This window comes from Vulpes vulpes, chromosome 8 (assembly GCF_048418805.1).
Source record: "Vulpes vulpes isolate BD-2025 chromosome 8, VulVul3, whole genome shotgun sequence".
Classification (NCBI taxonomy): domain Eukaryota; kingdom Metazoa; phylum Chordata; class Mammalia; order Carnivora; family Canidae; genus Vulpes; species Vulpes vulpes.
The window spans coordinates 48,760,180-48,784,312 of NC_132787.1; the positions used below are offsets into that span (position 1 = coordinate 48,760,180).

The 24,133-nt window shown below is 46.1% G+C and overlaps 2 protein-coding genes across 7 annotated transcripts in view; one reads left to right on the top strand and one right to left on the bottom strand.

Moving 5' to 3' along the window:
• Window positions 1–5,893, top strand: part of CTTNBP2NL (CTTNBP2 N-terminal like) — a 59,026-nt gene extending 53,133 nt beyond the window's left edge. For all 5 annotated transcript variants that reach the window (XM_072766490.1, XM_072766491.1, XM_072766492.1 and 2 more), the window contains 2 exons: window positions 307–414; window positions 1,796–5,893. In XM_072766490.1, the coding sequence (XP_072622591.1) occupies window positions 307–414; window positions 1,796–3,277 (1,590 nt within the window). In that variant the 3' untranslated portion in view covers window positions 3,278–5,893. The remainder of the gene's footprint in view (window positions 1–306; window positions 415–1,795) is intronic.
• The window catches only part of ST7L (suppression of tumorigenicity 7 like), a 141,365-nt gene that overhangs the window by 4,628 nt on the left and 112,604 nt on the right, over window positions 1–24,133 (bottom strand). The window contains exon 15 of one of the 2 annotated variants that reach the window (XM_072766495.1): window positions 22,405–22,687. The exons of the other annotated variant lie outside the window; for it this stretch is intronic. Coding sequence (XP_072622596.1) covers window positions 22,676–22,687 — 12 coding nt within the window. The 3' untranslated portion in view covers window positions 22,405–22,675. Of the gene's footprint in view, window positions 1–22,404; window positions 22,688–24,133 lie in introns of those variants that run through there. 2 annotated transcript variants of the gene reach the window in all.

The following is a 24,133-nucleotide window of genomic DNA, read 5'->3' on the forward strand; positions in this document are numbered from 1 at the left end:
TGCCTGCAGTGGCTACACTCATTAATAGAAGCTTCTCAACCTCTGGAGCTCATTAGTTGCTCTCTTCTATTCACTTGCCCTTTTGTGCACCCTGAAATAAAGCCTAGGTATTACGGTTTTCTAGCATGTAGCTCACCTGTCTTTCAGCCTGCTAGACAACATGATCCTTGGTAGCCATAACCAGGATGGATGCATTGATCTCCAGAACTATCTTAGGTGCTTAGATCGGTGCCTAGTATTTAATTGTGTTGTGTTCTATATGGGTTTTCTTCATATTTGGATTTTTTTTCCTTTAATTCTTTAAAGGTGATCCTGGACCTTGAGGAGGAAAGGCAGAGGCATGCACAGGACACAGCTGAAGGGGATGATGTCACCTACATGCTGGAGAAGGAGCGAGAGCGGCTGACCCAGCAGGTAGTTAAGGCGAAGGGGCTCAAGCACCGTTTGGCTATAATAGCATTTCTCAAAGACTGTTCTCCAGGCTGTAAATTAGTGTTGCTAAAAACAAAGGGCTTTGCAGTCCAATAAATCTGGGAATGACTGGATTAAACAAAATGAAATAGGTTTCTTTCTTTTTTTTTTTCTAAGATTCTGTTTTTTCATGAGAGACATAGGGACAGAGAGCAAGAGACAGAGACAGCGGGAGAAGCAGGCTCCTTGCAGGGAGCCTGATGGGGTACTCGATCCCAGCACCCTGGGATCACACCCTGAGCCAAACAAAGGCAGATGCTCTACCCCTGAGACACCCAGGTGCCTGGTGAAATAGGTTTCTAATTCATTAGGCCCTTTAGTATAGATAAGCACATCCTGAGTCTTAAGAACACGACAAGGTATTCTGAATTTAGCAAATCTACAATTTTACAGTCTTTGTTTGATATAGAGCATTCACTGCAGGACTGTCATTCCATAGAACATACTGTGGGAACACCAGCTTCAAACTCTTGAGCATTTTGACTTGGGAATCCCAGTAATAAATACTGTTTACATCACAACCCAGTATATACATTTGTGCACACACACACACACACAAAGAAACACATGCCTGAAACAAAAATCTCGTGAAATCATATATCACCCTTACTGCTTACAATAGCCATTCATTTTTTTAAAACTTTGATCGTAGCTCATGAGATTGGTTTCCTCGTCCATTAATGAGTCTCAGAGTTTGAAAAACACTGACTAATAGAGTTCTGTCAACCCTTTCCCTCTTGCACAGGGTTGCTGTGCCTTAAGTAGGGTGGGGAGGATAATTAAAATAGACTGCATTTATGTAAAAAGTACAATTTAAATGCATCTATTTGTTTTAAAGACCAAAAAGAAGGATTACTGAAGTTTCAGAAGTGTTGTCTTCTTACAGGGTACACTTACCAGGATGAGTACTATATCATACACCTGAAACAGAACACCACATTAACTCTACTGGAGTTAAATAAGTGAATAGCTCTGTTTCCATCAGCATTTATCACGAAACCTGGTGCATAGGGCTTGCTGTTACCCATACTGGTCGCTTTGACCCTCTGACCTAAAACACAGACAATGGCCCGTATTCCTGTGGATACAATATGAGCACTTAGACGTGCCTCCTAAACCATCAGAGAAAGATTGAACCGTAGTGTGTACATTTCTGTGGCAGGTGCTCTGATGCTTCAGACATATTTGAACTAAGCATGTGGCGTAGGTGGCAATCCATGTGCCCGACAAGCACTAGCCGGGATGCACTACCTGATAGGAGCTTTGCACCACATCTCTTTGCTTTCTTATCCTAATCAAGCTGTATGGTGGCCTTCTTTTCTAGTTGGAATTTGAGAAGTCCCAAGTGAAAAAGTTTGAAAAAGAGCAGAAGAAGCTGTCCAGCCAGCTGGAAGAGGAGCGCACCCGCCACAAGCAGCTGTCGTCCATGCTGGTGCTCGAGTGCAAGAAAGCCACCAGCAAGGCAGCCGAGGAGGGGCAGAAGGCGGGCGAGCTGAGCCTGAAACTGGAGAAGGAGAAGAGCCGGGTGAGCCAACTAGAGGAAGAGCTGGCAGCTGAGAGGAAACGAGGCTTGCAGACCGAAGCCCAGGTGGAGAAGCAGCTGTCTGAGTTCGACATCGAAAGAGAACAACTTAGAGCAAAACTGAACCGAGAAGAGAACCGGACCAAAACCCTGAAGGAAGAGATGGAAAGTCTGAAGAAGATAATGAAGGACCTGGAGGCTTCTCAACAGCATAGTGGCCCCACGGAGCAAGTGAGGAAACCAGTAACCGTGTCTAAAGGCACCCTGACTGAGCCTCCCATGCTGGTATCTGTGTTTTGCCAAACAGAAAGTTCGCAGGCAGAAAGAACCCATGGGAGCAACACAGCCAAGGTGACAGCCACCGGGCTGCCTGGTCCCACCACTCCTCCTTACTCGTATGCAAAAACCAATGGCCACTTTGAGCCAGAGACACAAACTGCCAAGGAGTCGATGATCGGTAGCAGTGCGGAGAGCCAAGTGCCTCCACGAGACAGATCTGTGGGGTTGGCCCAAGAGAAAGCTGTGGAGAATGGTGGGTGTCCTGCAGGAATTGAGACTCCCGTCCCAGCAACCGGTCACCTCCCGTCCAGTGGGGGCTCTCTGTCTCCCAGCAGTACCGCCTCCTCCTCCCTCACATCCTCTCCTTGTTCCTCCCCAGTGCTGACTAAGCGCTTGCTGGGGTCCTCAGCCAGCAGCCCCAGCTACCAGTCCTCCTACCAAGTAGGGATCAACCAGCGGTTCCATGCAGCTCGGCACAAATTTCAGTCCCAGGCAGATCAGGACCAACAGGCCAGTGGTCTGCAGAGTCCCCCATCCAGGGACCTGTCTCCCACCCTCCTAGACAACTCTGCTGCCAAACAGCTGGCCCGCAACACAGTCACTCAGGTGCTCTCCAGATTCACTAGCCAGCAAGGGTCCATCAAGCCCGTCTCCCCCAATAGCTCTCCCTTTGGCACAGACTATCGAAATCTGGCCAACACTGCCACCCCAAGAGGTGACACCAGCCATTCCCCTACTCCAGGGAAAGTATCCAGCCCACTGAGCCCTTTGTCCCCAGGGATCAAGTCCCCCACCATCCCCAGAGCTGAGAGAGGAAATCCTCCACCCATCCCACCCAAAAAACCTGGCCTCACCCCTTCTCCATCCACTACCACTCCACTGACCAAAACTCATTCCCAGGCCTCTTCTGTGGCCACCACAGAAGACCTAGCCGTCAGCTGCTCTTCTACTGCCATCGTAGCTAACGGCAAGGACATGGAGATACTCCTGCCCACCAGCAGCTAGTCCCTAGCGGGAGTCTCCACGGCTGACATTCCACCAGATTTCGTCCAAGAGCTCAGAGTCCAACCGTTGAGTCAGATCATGTTATTTATTTTGATAGGAGCTGAAACCATCTGTATAGTCCATTTAGTGTATTTCGCCTTTCTTTGTATTTTTTTAAGTAGAAAGTGAGTCATTTGGATTTGTATGCCTCACACCTTTGTACTAAAGCTAGAAGGGCACCTCAAAGATGTCTCAAGCTCAGCAGTCACTGTCTTGTGATGGAGAAAGCTAATTGAGGACAGGCAGTGATTTGCTGTCTAATTTTGGGACTAGAAATCACTCAACACTCATTTTGAATTATGCAGAAGTGGTTCATGCAGATTTTTATTCCAGATGAACATGTTTCAAAAGTGCCTGAAATAAGCCTGCAATACAAATATGGTCCTGCAGCAACAATACAAAATGGATCATGTAACTGCAGAAAACGAGATCCTTCATGAATCCTGAATGTTAAAAACCAACACTGCTTTTAATCTTTTACTGTTTTAATATAAGCTTTGTGTTCAGAAACAAGGCTGCATCAGTAGGACGGGAATCCTAAAGGTAGGTGTGACCTCACCACAAAGCTGAGCTCTTAGAGCCCTCAAGAATCCCTCCTGAGCAGGAAGCAGTAGGGGTGCTGATTTTCATGTACTTCTGAAATGAAGTCACTCCCCATTTCCCACATCAATTCTTGAATAGAAGGAAATCACATCTCCGTTCAAAAAATCTCTTCAGGCATCTACTGTTGTGTAAGGAACTTCTGATTCCAATTGCTGTTACTTGAATAGGAAATGGTTACTCATTCTGTATAAAAATTTTGCAACAGAATGAGATCTTTATTATGTACTCACGAAGCAATAACTTAAAATTCACTATCTTTGTAATATTATAAGTCAGAATTATACAGGTTTTACCAAATTGCCACACTTCTTGTCCGAGCTGCCAGAACTTGGTGTCTGTATCTGTGGAACCAAATTAACTTTTCCCTAAATGGAGGTATACATATATCTGTATAGATGCACAACCCTTTACATGTTTCACATACACACACCTAAACACATGAATATTAGTGTGATTATACCTTTGGAGTTTGCAATATAGCATAAAGGTGAGTAGAAATGCACATTAGGATTACCTAACGGAGCAACTAGACGTGGCTGGGACCCCATCTGTCAGAGAAAGGGCGTGGAATTCCAAACAAAGTCAGATCTTCAGGGCCATAAAGGGCCAGAGTCCAACCAACCCCAGCGTCACAGAACTCAACTGGCTGTGTAAATGAGTGAAACCGGTCAATCGGGGGCTGTAAGAGCTAGGGTGGGGGAAGCTGTAGCTAACTGAAGTGCCCAAGCCCCCCTGTTCAGCTCCAGCTAATTGTCGCCATGCAGTAGTGCCCAACCAGGGTTACCAGCTCAAGTTTTTGTGAAATCCAAATTTTCATAGAAACGTCCTCACTTTGAAGTATCAAAATAGATTCAAAAACAATTTTAAACTGCTGTTTAAACGCTTCTGCAGCTGGGTTTAGCTCACCAGCTGCCAAGCTGCAACCTCTTTCATTCTAGAAACTTCTGTCATTTCCATTATTGTGAGTTTCTAAGGACAAACACCTCCACTCTTTCCAACATATAGGCTGGTACAGCTGACAGAGGCCACAGGATATAATGACTCTCCCCATCTTCCAAGTAAGACCTTGCAACCCAGCTGAGATGAGGTGGTTCTAGGACTTTTTGTCCTCAGGGATGGCAAGGTCCCGGTATCCTCACATACATTCTCCCTGGCCAGCATTACTCAGCAGCCCTGTCCTCCTGCGGTAATTTAAACCTATTTCCTCTTAATCCAGTATGAATTGATGGGAGACAGGCCAGTGATAGAAATCAATGTATAAATCACAATTTGGTGTCTCCAGGGCTTACAGTTTGATTAAGGCCGATACATCAAAAATTAAAATACTACTAATGCCCCAGGGTGTCTACCAAGTGATGAATGGGGCATCTTATAAACTTCCCAAGGCAATCATGCATTAAACCTCATTCCCTCGCATGGCCTAGTGAAGTGATAAAATAACTAAACTTTGTAAACAGGATGGGGGCTACAGTCTCAGAGTGTTATTACCTCTCTTGCTTTAAATGGTAATCTTAAAAGTTGCATTGTGCTCTTCCTTTGTTTTGGCATAGATCTATATAGAGAGAGATTCTATAAGTAAGTTTATTTCTTAGGAAGTGCACTGAATAATGTATTTCTTTTACAGTGTAATATGGGGGTGGGGAAATGCAAAAGAAATGTGTATTTTTGCTAGTTGCCTATCTTCTAAGATAAATAAGCACAATATTGCAATGAATCCAATAATCCAGCTAGGTATTATAGATTAGTATTTTAAGTTTGCTGTAGATCGTGTGTGTGCTAAGTAAAAGTTCCACAATCCACAGCTTGGGTCTTAACCCATGTTGTGGAAGCTAGATTGCTAGTCAGCAGATGCTAGTGGATGTGCAGCACAGACCACAGGCACTAACCAGGCATTCTCATTGTGAAGCCAAATGTACCATGCAGAAGTCTTCATCCATTTTTATAGCAGACTGCATTAAAACAAGTTAAATCATACTGTCTGGGCAAAATCTAGTCTTGTTTGTACAAAGTGAAGGATGTTGCACAACTGGGTCTGTTTTGTCAGGGAAGGAGCAGGTGGTGTAGAGGGAGCAGTCGCCTGTGGCTTCCAAAAACCAAGTGAGGTCAGTAACCCATCCATGTTAGGCTCCACAAGGAGCTGGGATATTGGTTTTCTTTAGAACCTTAGAGCTAGAGGAAGCCTTGGCAGTAATCCAGCCTGCAATCCTTAAACCCTTGGGGGTTCCAGACCTGAGAATTTAAGAAAAGCTAGACTCTGTCCCCAGAAAAATGGGCATACCAAGAGGCATAATGTGGTCGAGGGCTTCAGAGGATCCAGAAACCCTGCAGCCATCCCTGATTCGTGCTCCCGACTGTAAGGATGCCTGCTCTTGGCCTGCCCGGGCATTTGACAAAATGACCAGTGTGCCCCGTGTCTCCTCATCCAGTGCTCCCGGGCTGCACCGTTAGCCAGGGCAGGCTGCAAGCGGCAGAAGCCCCTGAAGCTCCTGTGACAGCGGGGATAGTCACATGTGGTGAGTTGCCATCCTTCAAGCCAATGAATGAGTGTTTCAGCTAACACTGGGCGTGTCTGTGTTCCTGTACCAGCCGCTGGGCAGTGCCTCGTTTTCTCAGGGTCCCTTGAGCCTGGCGTGGGGCCTCCCCTCTGCCCTCTGTGCCCAGAGCCTCCCTTCCTCCCTCCCACAGACAGCGTCTCCGCCCTCCAACACTCTTGGATGTGGCCTCTTCTCTACACCCAGCTGTGGAGAACATTCTTCTAGGCTTTGGTTCATTTTCTGAGTTATTTCTACTGACGTGGGTGTTGCCGAGGCATATCCATGGGACGGGTGAGCCTGGGTCCTCCCGCTCTGCCTGTCTTCCCCAGAAGTAGCAAGGCCACCTTGTCATTAATTTATAAAGTGCTCTTCTGATGCTTGGTCCTTTAAACAGAACCTCAAATGTCTTGAAACGCTGGCTTCAAAGTAGTATCTATTCTCAGAATCCTAAGGCCAAAGTAGCCAGTGAGCAGTGTTCCAAAGGAGTTACTTACACCTAATCGCTGTAAAACAGGTTGAGAAAACTCTGGAGATCACCCATCTGCCAGCTGTCAATGGCCAGTTCATTGGTAAAAGCAGAGGAGGGGAAAGGAGACCGAGGTAGTGGTTCTCAAATTTCGTGTAACCTGGAAGCTTCTAAAATAAGACTCCTGAGGATTGGGCCTTGGGGCTGGCTGCTCAGGTGCTCTGCGGCTCGCATTTTGAGAAATGGTGCCTCATAACCTTCCCTGCTCTTTCACAAGAACTTGTCCTTTGCCTCTGACCTCAGAAGATAGTTTAAACTCTTGAATCTGGTTGGCCAGACTGTCAATGATAGAGCCAAGAGCACCTACTTGGGTCCAAGCACCCTGTGTACTTGAGGCCCTTGGGGCCCAGAGGTTCACACAAGGGCCCTTAGTAAGTGCCACCTGGACTGAAGCCCCCAGTGCTTCCTGTTTTCCACTACCTGTGTTTCCTGGCTTCTCCTGAGGCAGCAGGTAGCCGTGCCCAGGCCCTACCCCGGGGATTCTGACTCCGTAGCCCCAGGTGGGGCTTTAGTAAATACCCAGGCTGATTCTTAGGATAGACCAGGTGTGAACCCTGCAGGACACCACACTGCTCCTTCCACTCATCCTAAAAAACCCCACCCCCAGGAGTGAATTTTCAGACCCAGCCAGTGCCAGGAGACCTTCACTGGATCACAGAAGTTGGACAAAAACAGGTATGCTGGGGCAGCTCAGCCATTGCCTGAATCTTGATTTTGGCTTTGAGTCACCATCTCCGATCTCCGGATCTCGAGATCAAGCCCCATGTAGGGTCCTGCCCTGGGCGTGGAGCCTGCTTGAGGTTCTCACCCCTCCCACCGTTCCTCCCCTGTGCCCCCCCCTCAAAAAAAAGTCAGTAATATCTTTCTTGTGATTCCCCTCAAGCAGCCAGATGTTTCCTAAGTTTAAGATGAGCCAGAAACCAAGGTAGGAATTATGGAAAACCAGTGTAACTGTTCCTTGCCCTCAAGATGCCCACATTCTAGTTGGGAGGAGCAGAACATTGACCCACAAAATCTTAACAGAGGCAACTAACCAACGGAATTGGGGTTTAGATGCCACGTGCGGTTAGTGAAGGTGATCCTGGCAAGAGCACTATGGCAGCAACAGAGTTCTTTGTGGGCAGGAGCCTGTTAACTAGAAAAGGGGCGAATGTCTCCTCCTCTTTCCAAAGCAGTCTCGACCTGGTAGAAGGTATCTCCCTGTGTTTGCACTATGTGTCCGTTGGCTTCCTTAATCCTAGGACGTGGGCAGGGGCACATGAGTCCCCAGGAGCGGCATGCGGTTTCAGGGAGACCGACCAGACACGGTGTGCTGCGCTTCCTGCAGGGCTCTGAGCTGGTGGAAGGAGCTCGCAGGGCCCAGCCCTCTGCAACGTATTCCCCAGGAACTTGTAGGAAGACCTCGGGAAAGGCAAATAGGGAAAGGACCTTCTGGCAAAAATGCTACATTCCTTTTTTTTTTTTTTTTAATTTTTCTTTATTTATGATAGTCACACAGAGAGAGAGGGAGAGAGGCAGAGACACAGACAGAGGGAGAAGCAGGCTCCATGCACCGGGAACCCGACGTAGGATTCGATCCCGGGTCTCCAGGATCGTGCCCTGGGCCAAAGGCAGGCGCTAAACCGCTGCGCCACCCAGGGATCCCTACATTCCTCATAAATGTTCCCTGCTACCCCCACAATCTCCACCAGCAAGAGAGAAATGAAGATCAAGCTTCGAAAGGAGTCACATGAATCATCCTGGGACACCTGCGAGTGACTTACTGCTCAGAGGCCTGTGAACACAGCTTCTCTTGTCCCGATAGTGTGAATGTTGGTGCTGCCATTAGGCCAGCGAGCACAGGGCTCTCTCCTGATGCCACCGTGAATGGTGACCTTGGAGAAATTACTGGGAGGCGTGGCAACAAGATTGGCCTTCTCCCTCGGGACTCCGGCACCTACTTAATTTGACAAGAGTACAGCAGACTGACGTGAGATACTCAAGTCCCTTCAGAGATGAAGGATTTAGGGGCGCCTGGAGGGATGTGTCAGGTAAGCGTCTGCCTTCGACTCAGGTCATGATATCAGGGTCCTGGGATGGAGCCCATGTGTGGTGGGCCGGGTCCCCTGCTCAGGGGGGCACCTGCAGGGCAGCGTCTGCTTCAGGGTCCCAGGACACAACCCCATAGTGGGCTCCCTGCTCAGTGGGGAGGCTGCTTCTCCCTCTCTTGCCCCTCACGTCCCCCCACCACCACATTCCTCACTCTCTCATAAATGAATGAATGAATGAATAAATAAAATCTTAAAAAAAAAAAAAAAAGACCTGGCCTCCTGTCCCAGATCAAGAGGACTCTTGATCAAGCAGGTCATTACCTGCTTCAAAAGCCCCGTGGGGCTGCGGCCAGCTCGGCCTTCCCTCCCTTCCACCCCCGCCCCCCCCCCCCCCCCCCCCCGTCCCTTCCTGTGGATGCCGAGGCTACCCCTTGCTAAGCCCCTCACTTCCCGGGCTCCATCTCGGACTCTCCTCCGCTCCTTGGGTCCTGACCGAGGCCCCCCAAGGGGAGCAGGCGCCCTTCCTACGTGGTTTGGTGCCAGGGAACCTGCGTGGCTTCACTAACGCCGCCGCCAACGCCCGAACCCAGCGGTGACTGGCGCGCGCCGCGACGGAGCCGGGCCGAGTGCGGCCGCGGCGGCGCCGATTCGGTGGCACCGCTGGGATCCGGCGGCACCGCAGGCCTCCGGCCCGCTCCTCGCTCCGCCACGGCCGCCGGGAACAGTCACGCTGACGGACGCGGGCGGCCGGCGTGGGAGCTTGTCGGTCCCGGCGCGGCGCGAACCGGACGCCGAAGGCTCGAGGCTTCGGGTGAGGCGCCGCAGAAGGACGAGTTGCTGCACGCGCCCAGCCCTCGGAGGCCAGGGCTGGCGGGCCCCGCTGCAGGTCCGCGGACGCGGCCCGGAGGTCCGCGGGTGCTCACGTCAGCGGGTGTCGTGGGTGGCGCGGCGCACCCGGGGGTCGGCGCCTCCTCCGCGGACCCCCCGCCCTCCGAGGTCTGGGCCCGCGTCCCGGTCGCCGGGCCGCCCCGCCGTCCAAGCCGATCCTCCGGCCCTGGCTGGGGCTGCCCGCCGCACCCGCCCTACGCTGCCGCGCAAGGCCCGTCCTCCCGCCCGCGAAGCGCGTTCCCAGCCAGGTGAGGCGGCGGGAGACGGCAGCGCTGCTAGTCCAGGCCGCTTCCCGCTGCGCGGCTCGGGGCTGGAAGTCGGCCGAGGCTGGCCTCGCTCCCCCGGCCGACGGGCCTCGCGCGCCGCGGGCACGGCCGCCCCGCGCCCGGAGGCCTGAGCCGCCACGCGGCCCCCGGCGCCGCCCGCGCCCTCCCCGCCGCGCCGCCCCCGGCCCCGCCCGCGCCCTCCCCGCCGCGCCGCCCCCGGCCCCGCCCGCGCCCCCCCCGCCGCGCCGCCCCCAGCGCCGCCCGCGCCCCCCCCGCCGCGCCGCCCCCAGCGCCGCCCGCGCCCCCCCCGCCGCGCCGCCCCCAGCGCCGCCCGCGCCCCCCCCGCCGCGCCGCCCCCGGCCCCGCCCGCGCCCCCCCCGCCGCGCCGCCCCCGGCCCCGCCCGCGCCCCCCCCGCCGCGCCGCCCCCGGCCCCGCCCGCGCCCCCCCCGCCGCGCCGCCCCCGGCCCCGCCCGCGCCCTCCCCGCCGCGCCGCCCCCGGCCCCGCCCGCGCCCCCCCCGCCGCGCCGCCCCCGGCCCCGCCCGCGCCCTCCCCGCCGCGCCGCCCCCAGCCCCGCCCCCCCGGGAAGGGCTCTCTGCAGCCTCAAAGCCGTGCCGCCTCCCTCCCTGCACTGCCCACTCCCGCTGCCCCAGGGACTGGGACTTCCACCCGACCCAAGGCGAAGCCTTCCAGGGTGTCCTGCGGGGGGCGGGGCGGTTCGCCGCGAAAGGCCCCTCTTCATCCCCAGGGTTTTCCTTCTCCCGCCCCGGCGAGTCCGCCCCGGGGCCACACGCCAAGCTCCCATTCGGGGCTCACGTCCCTCTGCTCTCCTCGGATCTGGGCATCTCCCCCCGGCTCGCTCCCTCCCTGTCTCCGTGCGGGCCTCCTTCCCGCCGCGGGAAAGCGCTGCTCCCCGCTCGGGCGTCCCCCGCCCCAACACCACTGAGCCCGCCCCGCCTTCGCCCCGCCGCGCGCCCACATTCCTCCTCCCCGCCTTCCGCCTTCCGGGAGGCTGCGTCCCAGCGGGGTGCAAACACGGGGGAGGTGGGACAAAGCGGACGTGTCAGCCTGTGAAATCCTCAAGCGCCTATTTCGGGCCGCTGTGTGCAGCTGCTGCCGGCCGCAGGCCCGGAGCCGTCTGGGACGCGCGCGCCGGGCATGGGGCCGTCTATTCCCGTGTCTATTAGGAGGCCGCTGCGGGCCGAGCCTCGCGCCAAGGGCTGGACTCGACACTCTGCCGGAGAACGAGGGTCGCAGATGTGACCTCCCGGGCCGCGCAGGGAGGGGCGCAGCAGGTGCCCCCGAGCGGGCGAGGCGGGGGAATCTGCGGGCCGGGGGCACCGGCTTTAAGTAGACCGAAGGGAGGACAGCGCAGCCGGTCTGTGCTGACGGGTCGTGCGCGCCGCGCGGGCGCAGGACCCCGGGGGGAGCGACAGAGGCTCCCAACAGGGGCCGTGCCGCCGTCGGGGGCCGGGGGGCTGCTCGGGCGGGTCGAGGAGCCTCCGCTGGCCCCGGGTCAGCACCCGACGGTGAAGCCCCGGACCCTCCCTCGGAGGGCTTTGCGCGCATCCGGCGCGACCACGCGGAGCGGGGCCCGGCCCACCGCGGGGACCCGGCGGGGCGGGGGTGACGGGGGCGACCCCCGGGCGGCACGTGGGGAAGGGACGCGGGGGCTCCCGCGCGGGGCTGGGCCGGAAAGCCGAGGCGCTGGCGCCCCCTGGCGCTTGGGTCGCGGCGACGGTCCGGGAGGGACCCGGACCCGAGTGCGGGCTGCGGGCGCGAGCGGGGCTGCGTCCCTCTGTCCCTCCGTCCCTCGGTCCTGCGCTCAGCCGCCTCCGGAATGGGGAGGCGCAGCCGCCGCCCGCGGCGCGGGTGGAAGCCGGAACTAGCGAAAGGGATGAGAACAAGGGGAGCCTCCTCGCAGGATGGGGGGGGGGGCTAAGTGAGCAAAGGCAGGACCTCACACTCGAGAGCGCACGCGCAAGCCCTCCGCCAGCCGTGGAGGGTCGTCTGGTGCAGCCCCGGGAACAGTGAGCCGTGATTCTATCATAAAAACAGGAGGAGGCTGTGGCAACACAATTAATTCCCGGTGGAGTCAGCAGTGGTCACACAGAGGCGGTGACACATGTCCCGGCCTTCAAGTAGGCAGAGATGCTCCCAGATGAAGAAAGGGATGAAGGACATTCCAAGAAATGACGACCTCTGTAATGCACGGAGTTGCCCGCGGGCATGGTGAAAAGCCCGGGGTGGGAGTGCGGATCTGGAGAAGGAAAGAACAGGAAAGGGGATAGTCTGCCCAGGGAAAGACTCTGGACTCTTGCTGGGAGAACCACTGGGATCCTGAACTGAGGAGGCATCATGAGCAGAAACAGTTATACCATGAAGCTAATGAAGTTTAAGCTTCAAGAACCATGGCTGACATGACCCCTTCCCAACCCTAAAGAGGCCAAGGAATGTGTTCACATGGCCATATGTTTTTATAAGATTTGCAAAAGTAAGATATCTTAACTGCAATCAGTTATGACTGCTGTCTCTCTTCATTCTGACTTCTCCTACATAATACTTTTCCCCATGTTGGGTAACCTTGGAATGGTGGCCACAATCATTTTTGGAATTCAGCTAAAGGGGACTACTTTTGAGTAGAATATGCTTATGTGATTTGCAGTCATTTCCATGTATACTTGAGTTTTTGCCAGCCATCCTGGTGTAGGAATGCTCCCATTCTTCATTATGCTGCCTCACTTTGCATGATATGAAGGAAAAGTGCCAACAGTTCTATTGCTATTGATATATCCTATAGCACCTAGCACTAGAAGTCAAGTGAGAAATGGAGGGCAACAAGGTTTGAAATGAATGGAGTCAGAAGCTGGTCTCTAAAAAATTTATCTAGTTATTGGATATGTAAAATCATAACGGGCAATTAATTTCTCATCAATGTCTAGTCAAAACAAAATTTCTCTGTCAGGAAAATATTCAATAATGCAATGTACACAATTATAAATACACCGTGAATATGAAGATGTAATCAATAAGTAGGGAGTCAAAAGACATGTTTGGATTTTTTTTTTTAATTATAGAGTTCTACTTCTGACCAAGATGGAAAAACAGGGAGTGGTTTTATTCTCCCCCCTAAAACAACTAAGCACTGAGCAAAATATATTTAATAATTTTCAAGACATTGGACTTTAGGCAAAAATAAATAAATAAATAAATAAATAAAAGGACTGAAATGGGAAATCAACCAAGTGGGTCCTATGATTGTCCCAGCAGTGAGGGGTAATGGAGTCATGGCCTGGCAATCTCCCTAAGTTGAGATAAAGCTGTGAGTTGGGAAGGAAGAGTATTGGAGACAAGAGAGCTGCAATAAGAGAAATCTCTAGAGATCTTCAGAGTGCCCCTCCCCAGAATCCTCAACTGAATACTAATCAACATATGCATTCGAGAAAACCACCCAAAAGGATTAGATGGAATATTACTCAGAGCTCTTGTGGGACTAGTAGTTTTCTGTTCTCAGCAGCCAGAATGACAAATCTCATAATTCACAGAACACTGGATAGAGTACCCAAAAGGTTTTTGTTTCTATGGTGAGCCAAAATTAACCCTGGAGTAAGTGCTGCTCTTCTCCCACCTAAAAAAAAAAAAAAAGTTTAAAAGAGAAGACTCAAGTGCTTGACTCAATAGCACTATACTAAAGCAAAACTCAAAAGGATCAAACTATTTCCAAAAAACTGTATCCCAGAACAAAGCTTAAGGATTTGTATAGGAAAACAAAAATATGTGCACCTCAAAAGTTAAAATTCAGAATATCTAACATCAGTAAAAAATTGCTAGGCGTGCAAAGAAGCAGAAAAATATGGCACGTGATTAGGAGACAAATCAATCCACTGAAAATTAACCCAAAATGACGCAATGGTAGCATTATTAGACAATGATATTAAAACAGCTATGTCAACTGCATTCCATATGCTGAAGGAGATAAAAGAAAGAATGAGTTTGTTAAAGATAAGAAAGACATAGAAAAAGTCCAAGTAAAACTTCTAGAGATGAAAACCATGGTATTAACAACAGATTATACATTATAAAATAAATGACTGTTAAACTTGAAAAACAGCAATAAAAACCATCCACAGTGAAACATAGAACATAAAAAGATTCTCAACAATAATAAAATACCAGTGAACTTTAAGACAAATTCAAGTGACCTAATATGAGTTGAATTAGAGTGCCTGAAAGAAAATATTTGAAAAAATAATGGACAAATTTTTCCAAATTTGATGAAAATGATGAGCCCACAGATAGAAAAATGTCAATGTGCCTTCAGCACAAGAAACATAAAGGAAAGCTCACCAAGGAACATCATGATCAAACTTTTTAAAACTAGTGATAAAGAGAAAAACTTCAAAATAACTGTAGAAAAGAAAACCCATCCCTCTGCCTGTGTCTCTGCCTCTCTCTGTGTCTCTCATGAATAAATAAATAAAATCTTTGAAAAAAAAAGAAAACCCATATTATATGTAGATGAACATGAATAAAAATAACAGTAGACTTCTCAATAGTAACAATGTAAGCCTAAAGACAGTGGACCAACAGCTCTGGAGTACTGAGGAAAAAGCTGTCAACCTAGAATTCTATCCCTAGTGACAATACCTTTCAAAAGTGAAGGCAAAATAAAGACTTCTTGGACATACACAAGCCAAAAGAGTTCAACACTGTCAGACTTGTAGTATAAGAAATAATAAAGAGTGCTTAAGGCAAAAAAAAAAAAATTCTGTATCTATACAAAGGAATGAAAAACACGAAAAATAGTACCTATGTGGGTAAATATAAAAGATTATTTTTCTTATTCTTTAAATGTCTTTAAAAATTCATTGTGGGGGTCACCTGGGTGACTCATTTGGTTGTGTCTACCTTTGGCTCAGGTCATGATCAATGTCCTGGGATTGAGCCCTTTGGCAGGCTCCATGCTCAGCAAGGAGTCTGTTTGAGGATTTGTCTCCCCATATCCCTCTGCCCACCACCACCAACTTGTGCACTCCCACACACTCTCTCTAAAATAAATAAATAATTTTTTAATAAAAAGAAAATAGAAAAAGTAAGCACAAGAAAGGAATGTATAAAAATCACAGCAGAAATTAGTGAAATGGAAAATAAAAACAACAGAGAAATATCAATGAAACCCAAAGCTGGTAGAGCACCTGGAAGGCTCAGTGGTTGAGCATCTGCTGTTGGCTCAGGTCATGACCCCAGGGTCCTGGGATCAAGTCCTGTATCAGGTTCCCCACAGGGAGCCTGCTTCTCCCTCTGCCTGTGTCTCTGCCTCTCTCTGTGTGTCTCCCATGAATAAATAAATAAAATCTTAAAAAAAAGAAACCCAAAGCTGGCTCTTTAAGATCAATACAATTGATAAGAGCCAGAATGATCAGAAATAAAAGAGAAAACACTCAGATGGCAAACCAAAGAAATTGACTTCCCACCAAGGAAACTATTAAGCCTATATGGTTTTATTGGTGAATCTTACAAACATTTAAAGAAAAATAAAATGAATTCTACAAAAACCCTTCCAGACTATTGAAGAGGTTGAAACACTACCCAACTATTCGATAAGACCAAGAAGGAACATGACAAGAAAAGAAAGCTATAAACCAATATCCCTCATGAACAAAGATGCAAAAATCTTTAAAAAAAAAATAAGAAACCAAATCTAATAATATATAAAAATACATAATGACCAATTGGAGTTATCTCAGGAATGCAAAATTGCTTTAACATTTGACAGCCAATCAATGTAGGGGCATCTGAGTGGCTCAGTGGTTGAATGTCTGCCTTTGGCTCAGGTTGTGATCTCAGAGTCCTGGGATCGAGTCCCCCATCAGGCTCCCCCCAGGGAGCCTGCTTCTCCCTCTGCCTATGTCTCTGCCTCTCTCTGTGTGTCTCTCATGAATAAATAAATAAAATCTTTAAAAAAAAAAAAAAACAGAAAACCAATCAACGTAATGTACCATATTAACAATTCAAAAGGAAAACTATATGATCATTTCCATATTTCCAGGTGATAAAATTCTGGAGACTGGAGAATTAATTCCACAATGAAAGAATTTCTCATCAACATCACTGAAGATTACTTAAAAATTTCAAAGGCTCATGAGGCCTATATTACCATACTATGTTTTCTGGAAGAGTAACTTTCATGAAGTTCACTCTCAAGGAAAAGAATATTTTGGAATGTGGCTATGGTAATTATCCATAGAATACAATGTCTAATGTCATTCGGTTCTCATAATCATGTCCCAGTGTTTGTTTTGAAAAAAAAATAATAAATTCAGAATTTTTGAGTAAAAAAAAAAAGATTCAGGAAAAGCATTTTGACAAAATCCAACTTCCATTTCAGGTAAAACAAACAAACAAACAAACAACAACAACAACAAAAACACTCATTAAACCAGGAATACGGAATCCCTGGGTGGCGCAGTGGTTTGGCACCTGCCTTTGGCCCAGGGCGCGATCCTGGAGACCTGGGATCGAATCCCACGTCGGGCTCCGGGTGCATGGAGCCTGCTTCTCCCTCTGCCTGTGTCTCTGCCTCTCTCTCTCTCTCTCTCTGTGACTATCATAAATAAATTAAAAATAAATAAAAAAAATAAACCAAGAATAGAAGGAACTTCCTCAACCTGATAGTGGACATCAGGGAGAAATCTACAGCTTACATAAAATTTAACTGTGAAAGAGTAAATGCTTTCCCCTAAATTAGGAATAAGGTAGTAATACCCATGTTCTATGAACATTAAATTGGAGATACTAGCCAGTACAATAAAACAAGAAAAAGGAACAAAAGATATCCAGATTGGAAAGGGAATTGTAAAACATCCTGTATTTGTAAACCTAATGTTCTAAGTATAAAATCTAATAGATTCTATTCTTTTCATTCTTTTTTTCAATTTTAAGTAATCTGTACACCCAATATGGGGCCCAAACTTACATCCCCAAGACCAGGAATCACATGTTCTACCAACTGAGCCAGACAGGCACCACTAATGGATTATATTTTTTAAAAAAAAGAAAATGATACTAGAACTAATAAGTGAGTTTAGCATGGTTACAGAACAGAAGATATTCTTTATACTAGCAATGGAAATAGAAATTAATAAGCAATACCACTTAAAATAGCATCAAAATGTTAAAATATTTAAGGATAAATTCAACAAAACATGTGCAAGATTTGTACTCTGAGAACTACAAAACATTGCTGAGAGAATCTGAAGAAGACCTAATAAATGGAGAGATATACTGTGTTCATCAATCAGAAGACAATATTGCTAAAGTGTTAATTCTCCCCAAAATGCTCGACAGATTCACAATGCAATCCCAATCAAAATCTCAATAGCCTTTTTTGTAGAAGTAGATCATTCTAACTTTTTTTTTAATGTGAAGAGTTTACATAGTCAAAACAACTTTGAATAATAAGAGCAAAAGTGGAAAATGTCACTACCTGATTTAGAGACTTCTTATAAAGCCACAGTAATTAAGACAGTATGGTACTGGCATGAAAATAAACAGATCAGTGGAACAGAAGACAGTCTAAAAAATAGATCCTCAAATATGCAGTCAAGTGATTTTTTTTTTTTTACAAATGTGTAAAAGAAATTCAGTGAAGCCAAGATAGTCTTTTCAACAAATGGTGCTGGAAAATTGGATATCTGTATGCAAAAACCAAACTTTGACCCATACTTCACATCATATACAAAAATGAGCTCAAGATACATATTGAACACCTAAATGTCAAACCTAAAACTACAAAACATCTAGAAGAAAACATAAGACAATGTCTTTGTGACCTTTGGTTAGGCTAAGATTTCTTATATGATGCCAAAAGCACTATCCATACAGAACAAACTGATAAATTGAACTTTATCAAAATGAAAAAGCTTCTGCTCTTTAAAAGACTCTTAAGGGATCCCTGGGTGGCGCAGCGGTTTGGCGCTTGTCTTTGGCCCAGGGCGCGATCCTGGAGACCCGGGATCGAATCCCACGTCGGGCTCCCGGTGCATGGAGCCTGCTTCTCCCTCTGCCTGTGTCTCTGCCTCTCTCTCTCTCTCTGTGACTATCATAAATAAATAAAAATTAAAAAAAAAAAAAGACTCTTAAGAGAATGGAAAGAGGGCAGCCCAGGTGGCTCAATGGTTTAGCAAAATATGATGGTGAGTGATAATTGACTTAGTTGATAGCATGGTTAAAATTTTTTTTTCAATTATTTAATCATGAATGTGATCCTATTCTGATATTTCTTTAATTTTCTCTTGTCATTCTTACTAGTCAGTATTTAGAATCCATGGATACAAGTTATATTATCTTTTTTATCGAGACTTTTGGAAGCAAAAGCCTGTAAGGAGGAACTTTTCTTCTGTAAAAATTTATTAATTTGTTTATTGAGCACTAATGTAAGTGGCTTGGAATACAATGCTGAACAAGAAGACATGGACTTAGGCCTAGTAGGATTTACAGTTTAATAAAGGAACATAGGGCAGCCCTGGTGGCTCAGCGGTTTAGTGCCGCCTTCAGCCCAGGGCGTGATCCTGGAGACCAAGGATTGAGTCCACATTGGGCTCCCTGCATGGAGCCTGCTTCTCCCTCTGCCTGTATCTCTGCCTCTTTCTCTCTGTGTGTCTCTCATAAATAAATAAAATCTTTAAAAGAGAGAGAGAGAGAGTATGGAAATATAAGTCATTGACTAGAAAATGGATTTTCAAGTCACATGTCTAACAAAGGGCTTATACCCAAAATATACAAAGAATTCTCAAAACCCAAAAGTAAGAAAACAAGCAACCCAATAAAAAGTGTGGAAAATATTTGACTAGAAACTTCAAAAAAGAAGATATACAAGACGCAAATAAGTAAATGAAAAAATGCTCAACATCAGTAGTCATTAGGAAGATGCAAATGAAAACCACAATGAGATAACACTACACACCTATTAGAATGGCTAAAGTTAAAGGGACTCTGCATAGTAAGTGTTGATAAGGATATAAGGCAACTGGAACTTCTGGTGGGACCATAAATAGTACAACTACTTTGGAAAATAGTTTGGTAGTTTCCTTAGGAGTTAAACATACACCTGCCTATCATACTATTCAGTCATCCCACTCCCAACATATTAACACAAAAGAAATGAAAGTAGATGCCTATACAGAGATTGTAAAAAAAAAAAAAATAGGAATTTTGTATAGTGACCAAAAATTATAAATTATCCAAATATCTATCAATAAATAAATGGATAAACGGTAGTATATCCATAAAATGAAATACTTCTCAGCAATTAAAAAGAATGATGTATCAATAAATGCAATAACATGGAAGATATAAAAAATAATTATGTTGTACAAAAGAAGACAGGTAAAAGGGGGGGAGATGGAGAGAGAGCGAGACCAAGTGGAAACAAGGTCTCAAAGGCTCTCAAGGCAAAGGAGGAGGAGCTTTTGAAGAAGTATGAGGCTGGCTTCAACTTATAATAAACTGTGGAAAGGTCAATCAAGGCAAATTGTGAAAATAGGCCATAAAACCCAGCAATTAGAGGTGTTTTGTGATGATACTGAGAACAATTCCAAATATACTTTTGGGTACCAAAACCAGATTATGGCACATTGAGAAATAAACAGAAGTTACAACAATTAAGTATGGAATTCTCCTTAATGGAGAGTGCAGACTGTGTTTTCATGAAGTTTAGTGGTTAAGGAAGGACAAAGAGCTTAGCTTTGAAAAAAAGTTTTTAAAAACATAGAGTTTACTTACAGACCAGGAATACCTGGCTAAGGGACAGACACAGTATGATTCATGATATGGACAAAAATAAAAGACCTTGAACCATGTATAAAATCCAATCTAAATGGAATTAAAACTGAAGTATAACATTAAACTATAATGCTATCTGAAGAAAATGTAAGAAAATATTTTTGTGATCCTTGGATAATGAAGACTTCTCAAGTAAAACCTAAGAAGTATAAAGCCACGAGGTAAAAATGGATTAAGTTCAGACTTAATGGTGAGGAAGACCAAGAACCAGGACTGGAACCAGGAGATATCATCATCGTTTTATTTTTTTTTTAATTTTTATTTATTTATGATAGGCACACAGTGAGAGAGAGAGAGGCAGAGACACAGGCAGAGGGAGAAGCAGGCTCCATGCACTGGGAGCCAGACGTGGGATTCGATCCTCGGTCTCCAGGATCGCGCCCTGGGCCAAAGGCAGGCGCCAAACCGCTGCGCCACCCAGGGATCCCTCATCATCGTTTTAGATCAGAAGGACCATGCTGTTTTTACTCGACAAGGAGAAGATCTTTTCATGTATATGGATATACAGCTGGTTGAAGCCCTGTGTGGCTTTCAAAAGCCAGTATCTACTCTTGACAACTGAACCATTGTCATCACCTCTCATCCAGATCAGATTGTCAAGCATGGGGATATCAAGTGTGTGCTAAATGAAGGCATGCCAATTTATCGTAGACCATATGAGAAGGGTCGCCTAATCATCGAATTTAAGGTAAACTTCCCCGAGAATGGCTTTCTCTCTCCTGATAAACTTTCTTTGCTGGAAAAACTCCTACCTGAGAGGAAGGAAGTAGAAGAGACTGATGAAATGGACCAGGTAGAACTGGTGGACTCTGATCCCAATCAGGAAAGATGCTGCCATTACAATGGGGAAGGATATGAGAATGATGAACATCATCCTAGGGGTGGTGTTCAGTGTCAGATCTCTTAATGGGACCAGTGAATAACACTGCTGCTGGCATTTTATATGCAGTAGTGAATGAATGTATGACTATAATCATAGCTCACTACTTGCTATTGTTTTTGTTTTAATATTCAACTATAGTAGTGTTTTAAAAGTTAAATGAAGAATAAACTCAAATATAAAATCTCAAAAAAAAAAACCCAAAAAACAAAAACCATGACCATGTAGTCAGCTACATCAAAATTAAGGATTTCTGTTCAATTAAGAACACAATAGATAAAATTAACAGACAGTTACACTCAGAGGAGATAAATGCAACATCTAAAATTGTCATGGAGGGGCAGCCCGGGTGGCTCAGCGGTTTGGCATCTGCCTCCAGCCCAGGGTGTGATCCTGGAGACCCGGGATGGAGACGCGGGATCAAGTCCCATGTCGGGCTCCCTGCAGGGAGCCTGTTTCTCCCTCTGCCTGTGTCTCTGCCTCTCTCTCTCTCTCTCTCTCTCTGTCTCTCTCATGAATAAATAAAATCTTTAAAATAAATAAATAAATAAATAAATAAATAAATAAATAAATAAATAAAATTGTCATGGAGATATTAAAATACACAAAAAGCCTAATAGAAAAATGGACAAATGCGCAGTTCACAGACTAATTATGTACAAATTTGCTGATAAAATATACACACATTAAAACTACAATGAGGGGCACCTGGGTAGCTTTGTAGGTTGAGCATCTGACTCTTGGTCTCAGCTTAGGTCTTGATCTCAGGGTCGTGAGTTCAAGCCCTGTGTTGGGCTCCATGCTGCATGTGGAGTCTACTAAAAAACAAAAAACAAAAAAACAAAAACAAAACAAAAAAAACCCACAACACTAAAATGAAATGCAACTTTATAAGATAATATCAAAAAGTTGAAAAATATCACCTATTGTCAAGAACAAGAGAAAATGGGAATTCTCATTCACCGCTTCAAAAGCATAAGCTGTGGAAGTTACAGTACATAGCTATAGTGAAAATTAAGCATCCTGAAACCCATCAATCTTAGATAAATATGCACACTTAAAGGTCAGGTATGAAGATGTTTGGGAAGGCAGTCATTGTGATAGCATGAGTTCAAGGTACTTTGAGGTCTATCATTGAGATAACAGATAAGTAAAATATGACAAATATTCATTATGGAATACAGTGCAATGCTTAGAAGCACTGAACTACACATATCTACACAGCAACAAGAATAGATATTTTTAACATAATAGTATGGGAAAAAATAAAAACCAAAGAGGTCTAAGATTAGTTGTATTATTGTTCTTCACAGGACTATACATCCCACCTATTGGATGAAACTTGCAATGCCATTGTTCCCAACAGGTATACTTCCTCATCCCATGGTTAGGATTAGATATGACTGGTGGGGGCAAATGCCAAGGCTAAACTGAAGTTTTAAGAAGCATTACAATGTCTTCCAATTCTTTTGCTATTTTCTTTTCAAGAGAATAGCATGTCCATCAGAAAGCTCTGATCTTTTTTTTTTTTTTTTAATCTTGTAACCTGGATTCTAAAGTGAGAATATGGAGGTGGAGAACTTCAACCTCCAACCCACCATCACTATCATGTAATGTGAGCAAGAAATAAATGTCATAAGCCACCAAGACTTTAGTTGTTTGTTACTTCTGCAAACCTGACTCATATAAGGTCTATATCACAGTACAACCCATAAAAATTAAAAATAAGGAATACATACCCGAACAGCACATAAAGATACGTATATATCCAAGGGCATATATCAGCCACATTAGAGCAATGCCTATAAAACAGGGGAAGGGAATAGGAGTGGGGAATGGAGTAGAGGGGGGAAAGAAACAGATAAGAGAGAGCCTTTACACAGTTTGATGGTGGTCATGTGTTAAGAACTGAGGAAGAGGAGTAACCCAACTCTGTATACCTGAGGTCCAAAAGATAGTAACAGGCTCTGGAGCTGGGAGTAACTGTTGGAGGGAGGTTGGGAATTTAGAATCCAAGTAGAGAAAATCAGCCTTGGGATCACCAGCTCATTCTGAGAGAGAGACACTAAAGAAGGCTTAGTAAAGGACTCCGTTTCCAATGTAATCTGTAGCAAAGATTTTCTACCATGTGCGAGTGAGGGGCTCAAGTGGCTTCAAGAGAGAGATATAAGAATAATAAGTTCCTTTTCCTCAATTTATATTCTTTTTTTAAAGATTTTATTTATTTATATGAGAAAGAGAGAGAGAGAATGAGCAGGAGGAGGGGCAGAGGGAGAGGGAAAAACATACTTCGCACTGAATGGGGAACCCAATGTGCAGCTCAATCCCAAGACTCCAAGATCATGATCAGCTGAAGTCAGACACTCAGCCAACTGAAGCATCAGTTGAGCCACCCCAATGCCCCAAAGAACTTGAAGCATCAGTTGAGCCATCCCAATGCCCCAAATCCTATCCATCTCCAAAGGCCTAGTGTTTCTTTCTCCCAGTAGACTAAAGGATCTTTAGGAGTCATATCATCTGGCAGGTAGAGTGCATTACACATGAAGTGTATTTCCAAAAAAAGGAAATCTAAATGAAAATTAAAATGTCAGACAGCAAATTATAAGTGATAAATCAATGAGTCAAATAACAAATGTGATAGAATTTCAGAAGAGGCCAAAACATTTTGAGCTGGTCAAGAAAGGAAGGGTACATGGAGCAGGACCTGGAAAGATGAATAAGATTCTGCTAATTATGTAAACACAGGAAGAACATTCCAGGATAAGGGAAGTCTGTAAGCAAGGGTGAAGAGTTAGGAAGAATTGGGGGGGAAATTTAAGTTAGACTCCTACCTCATACTGCATACCAAAAATGAATTTCAGAGTATTAAAGGTTTAAGTGAAAGAACATATAATTTTAGAAAAAAATTGGAAGATTGGTTTTATAATTATAGGAGTGGAGGACACCTTCCTAAATAACACCTTGAAGCATAAACATATTTTTATGACAAGTCTTCATAAATAAATTTAAGAGAAAAAGTAAAAGAATAGAGGAAACGTTTACAACACATATATGGCAAAGACTTGTTTTCCATAACACATAAAGAAACTTTTATAAATCAATATGAAAAGAAACTCAAGACTTCTGATTTCTGGTCTGGCATAAGAAGCCTGGAAGTTGTCACTTGGTCCTAACAAGTAAAAAGTTGAACAGATGGAAAAATCAACAAATCTCCCTAAATCCCTCAGAAAAGTGAGGTCACAGGGCAA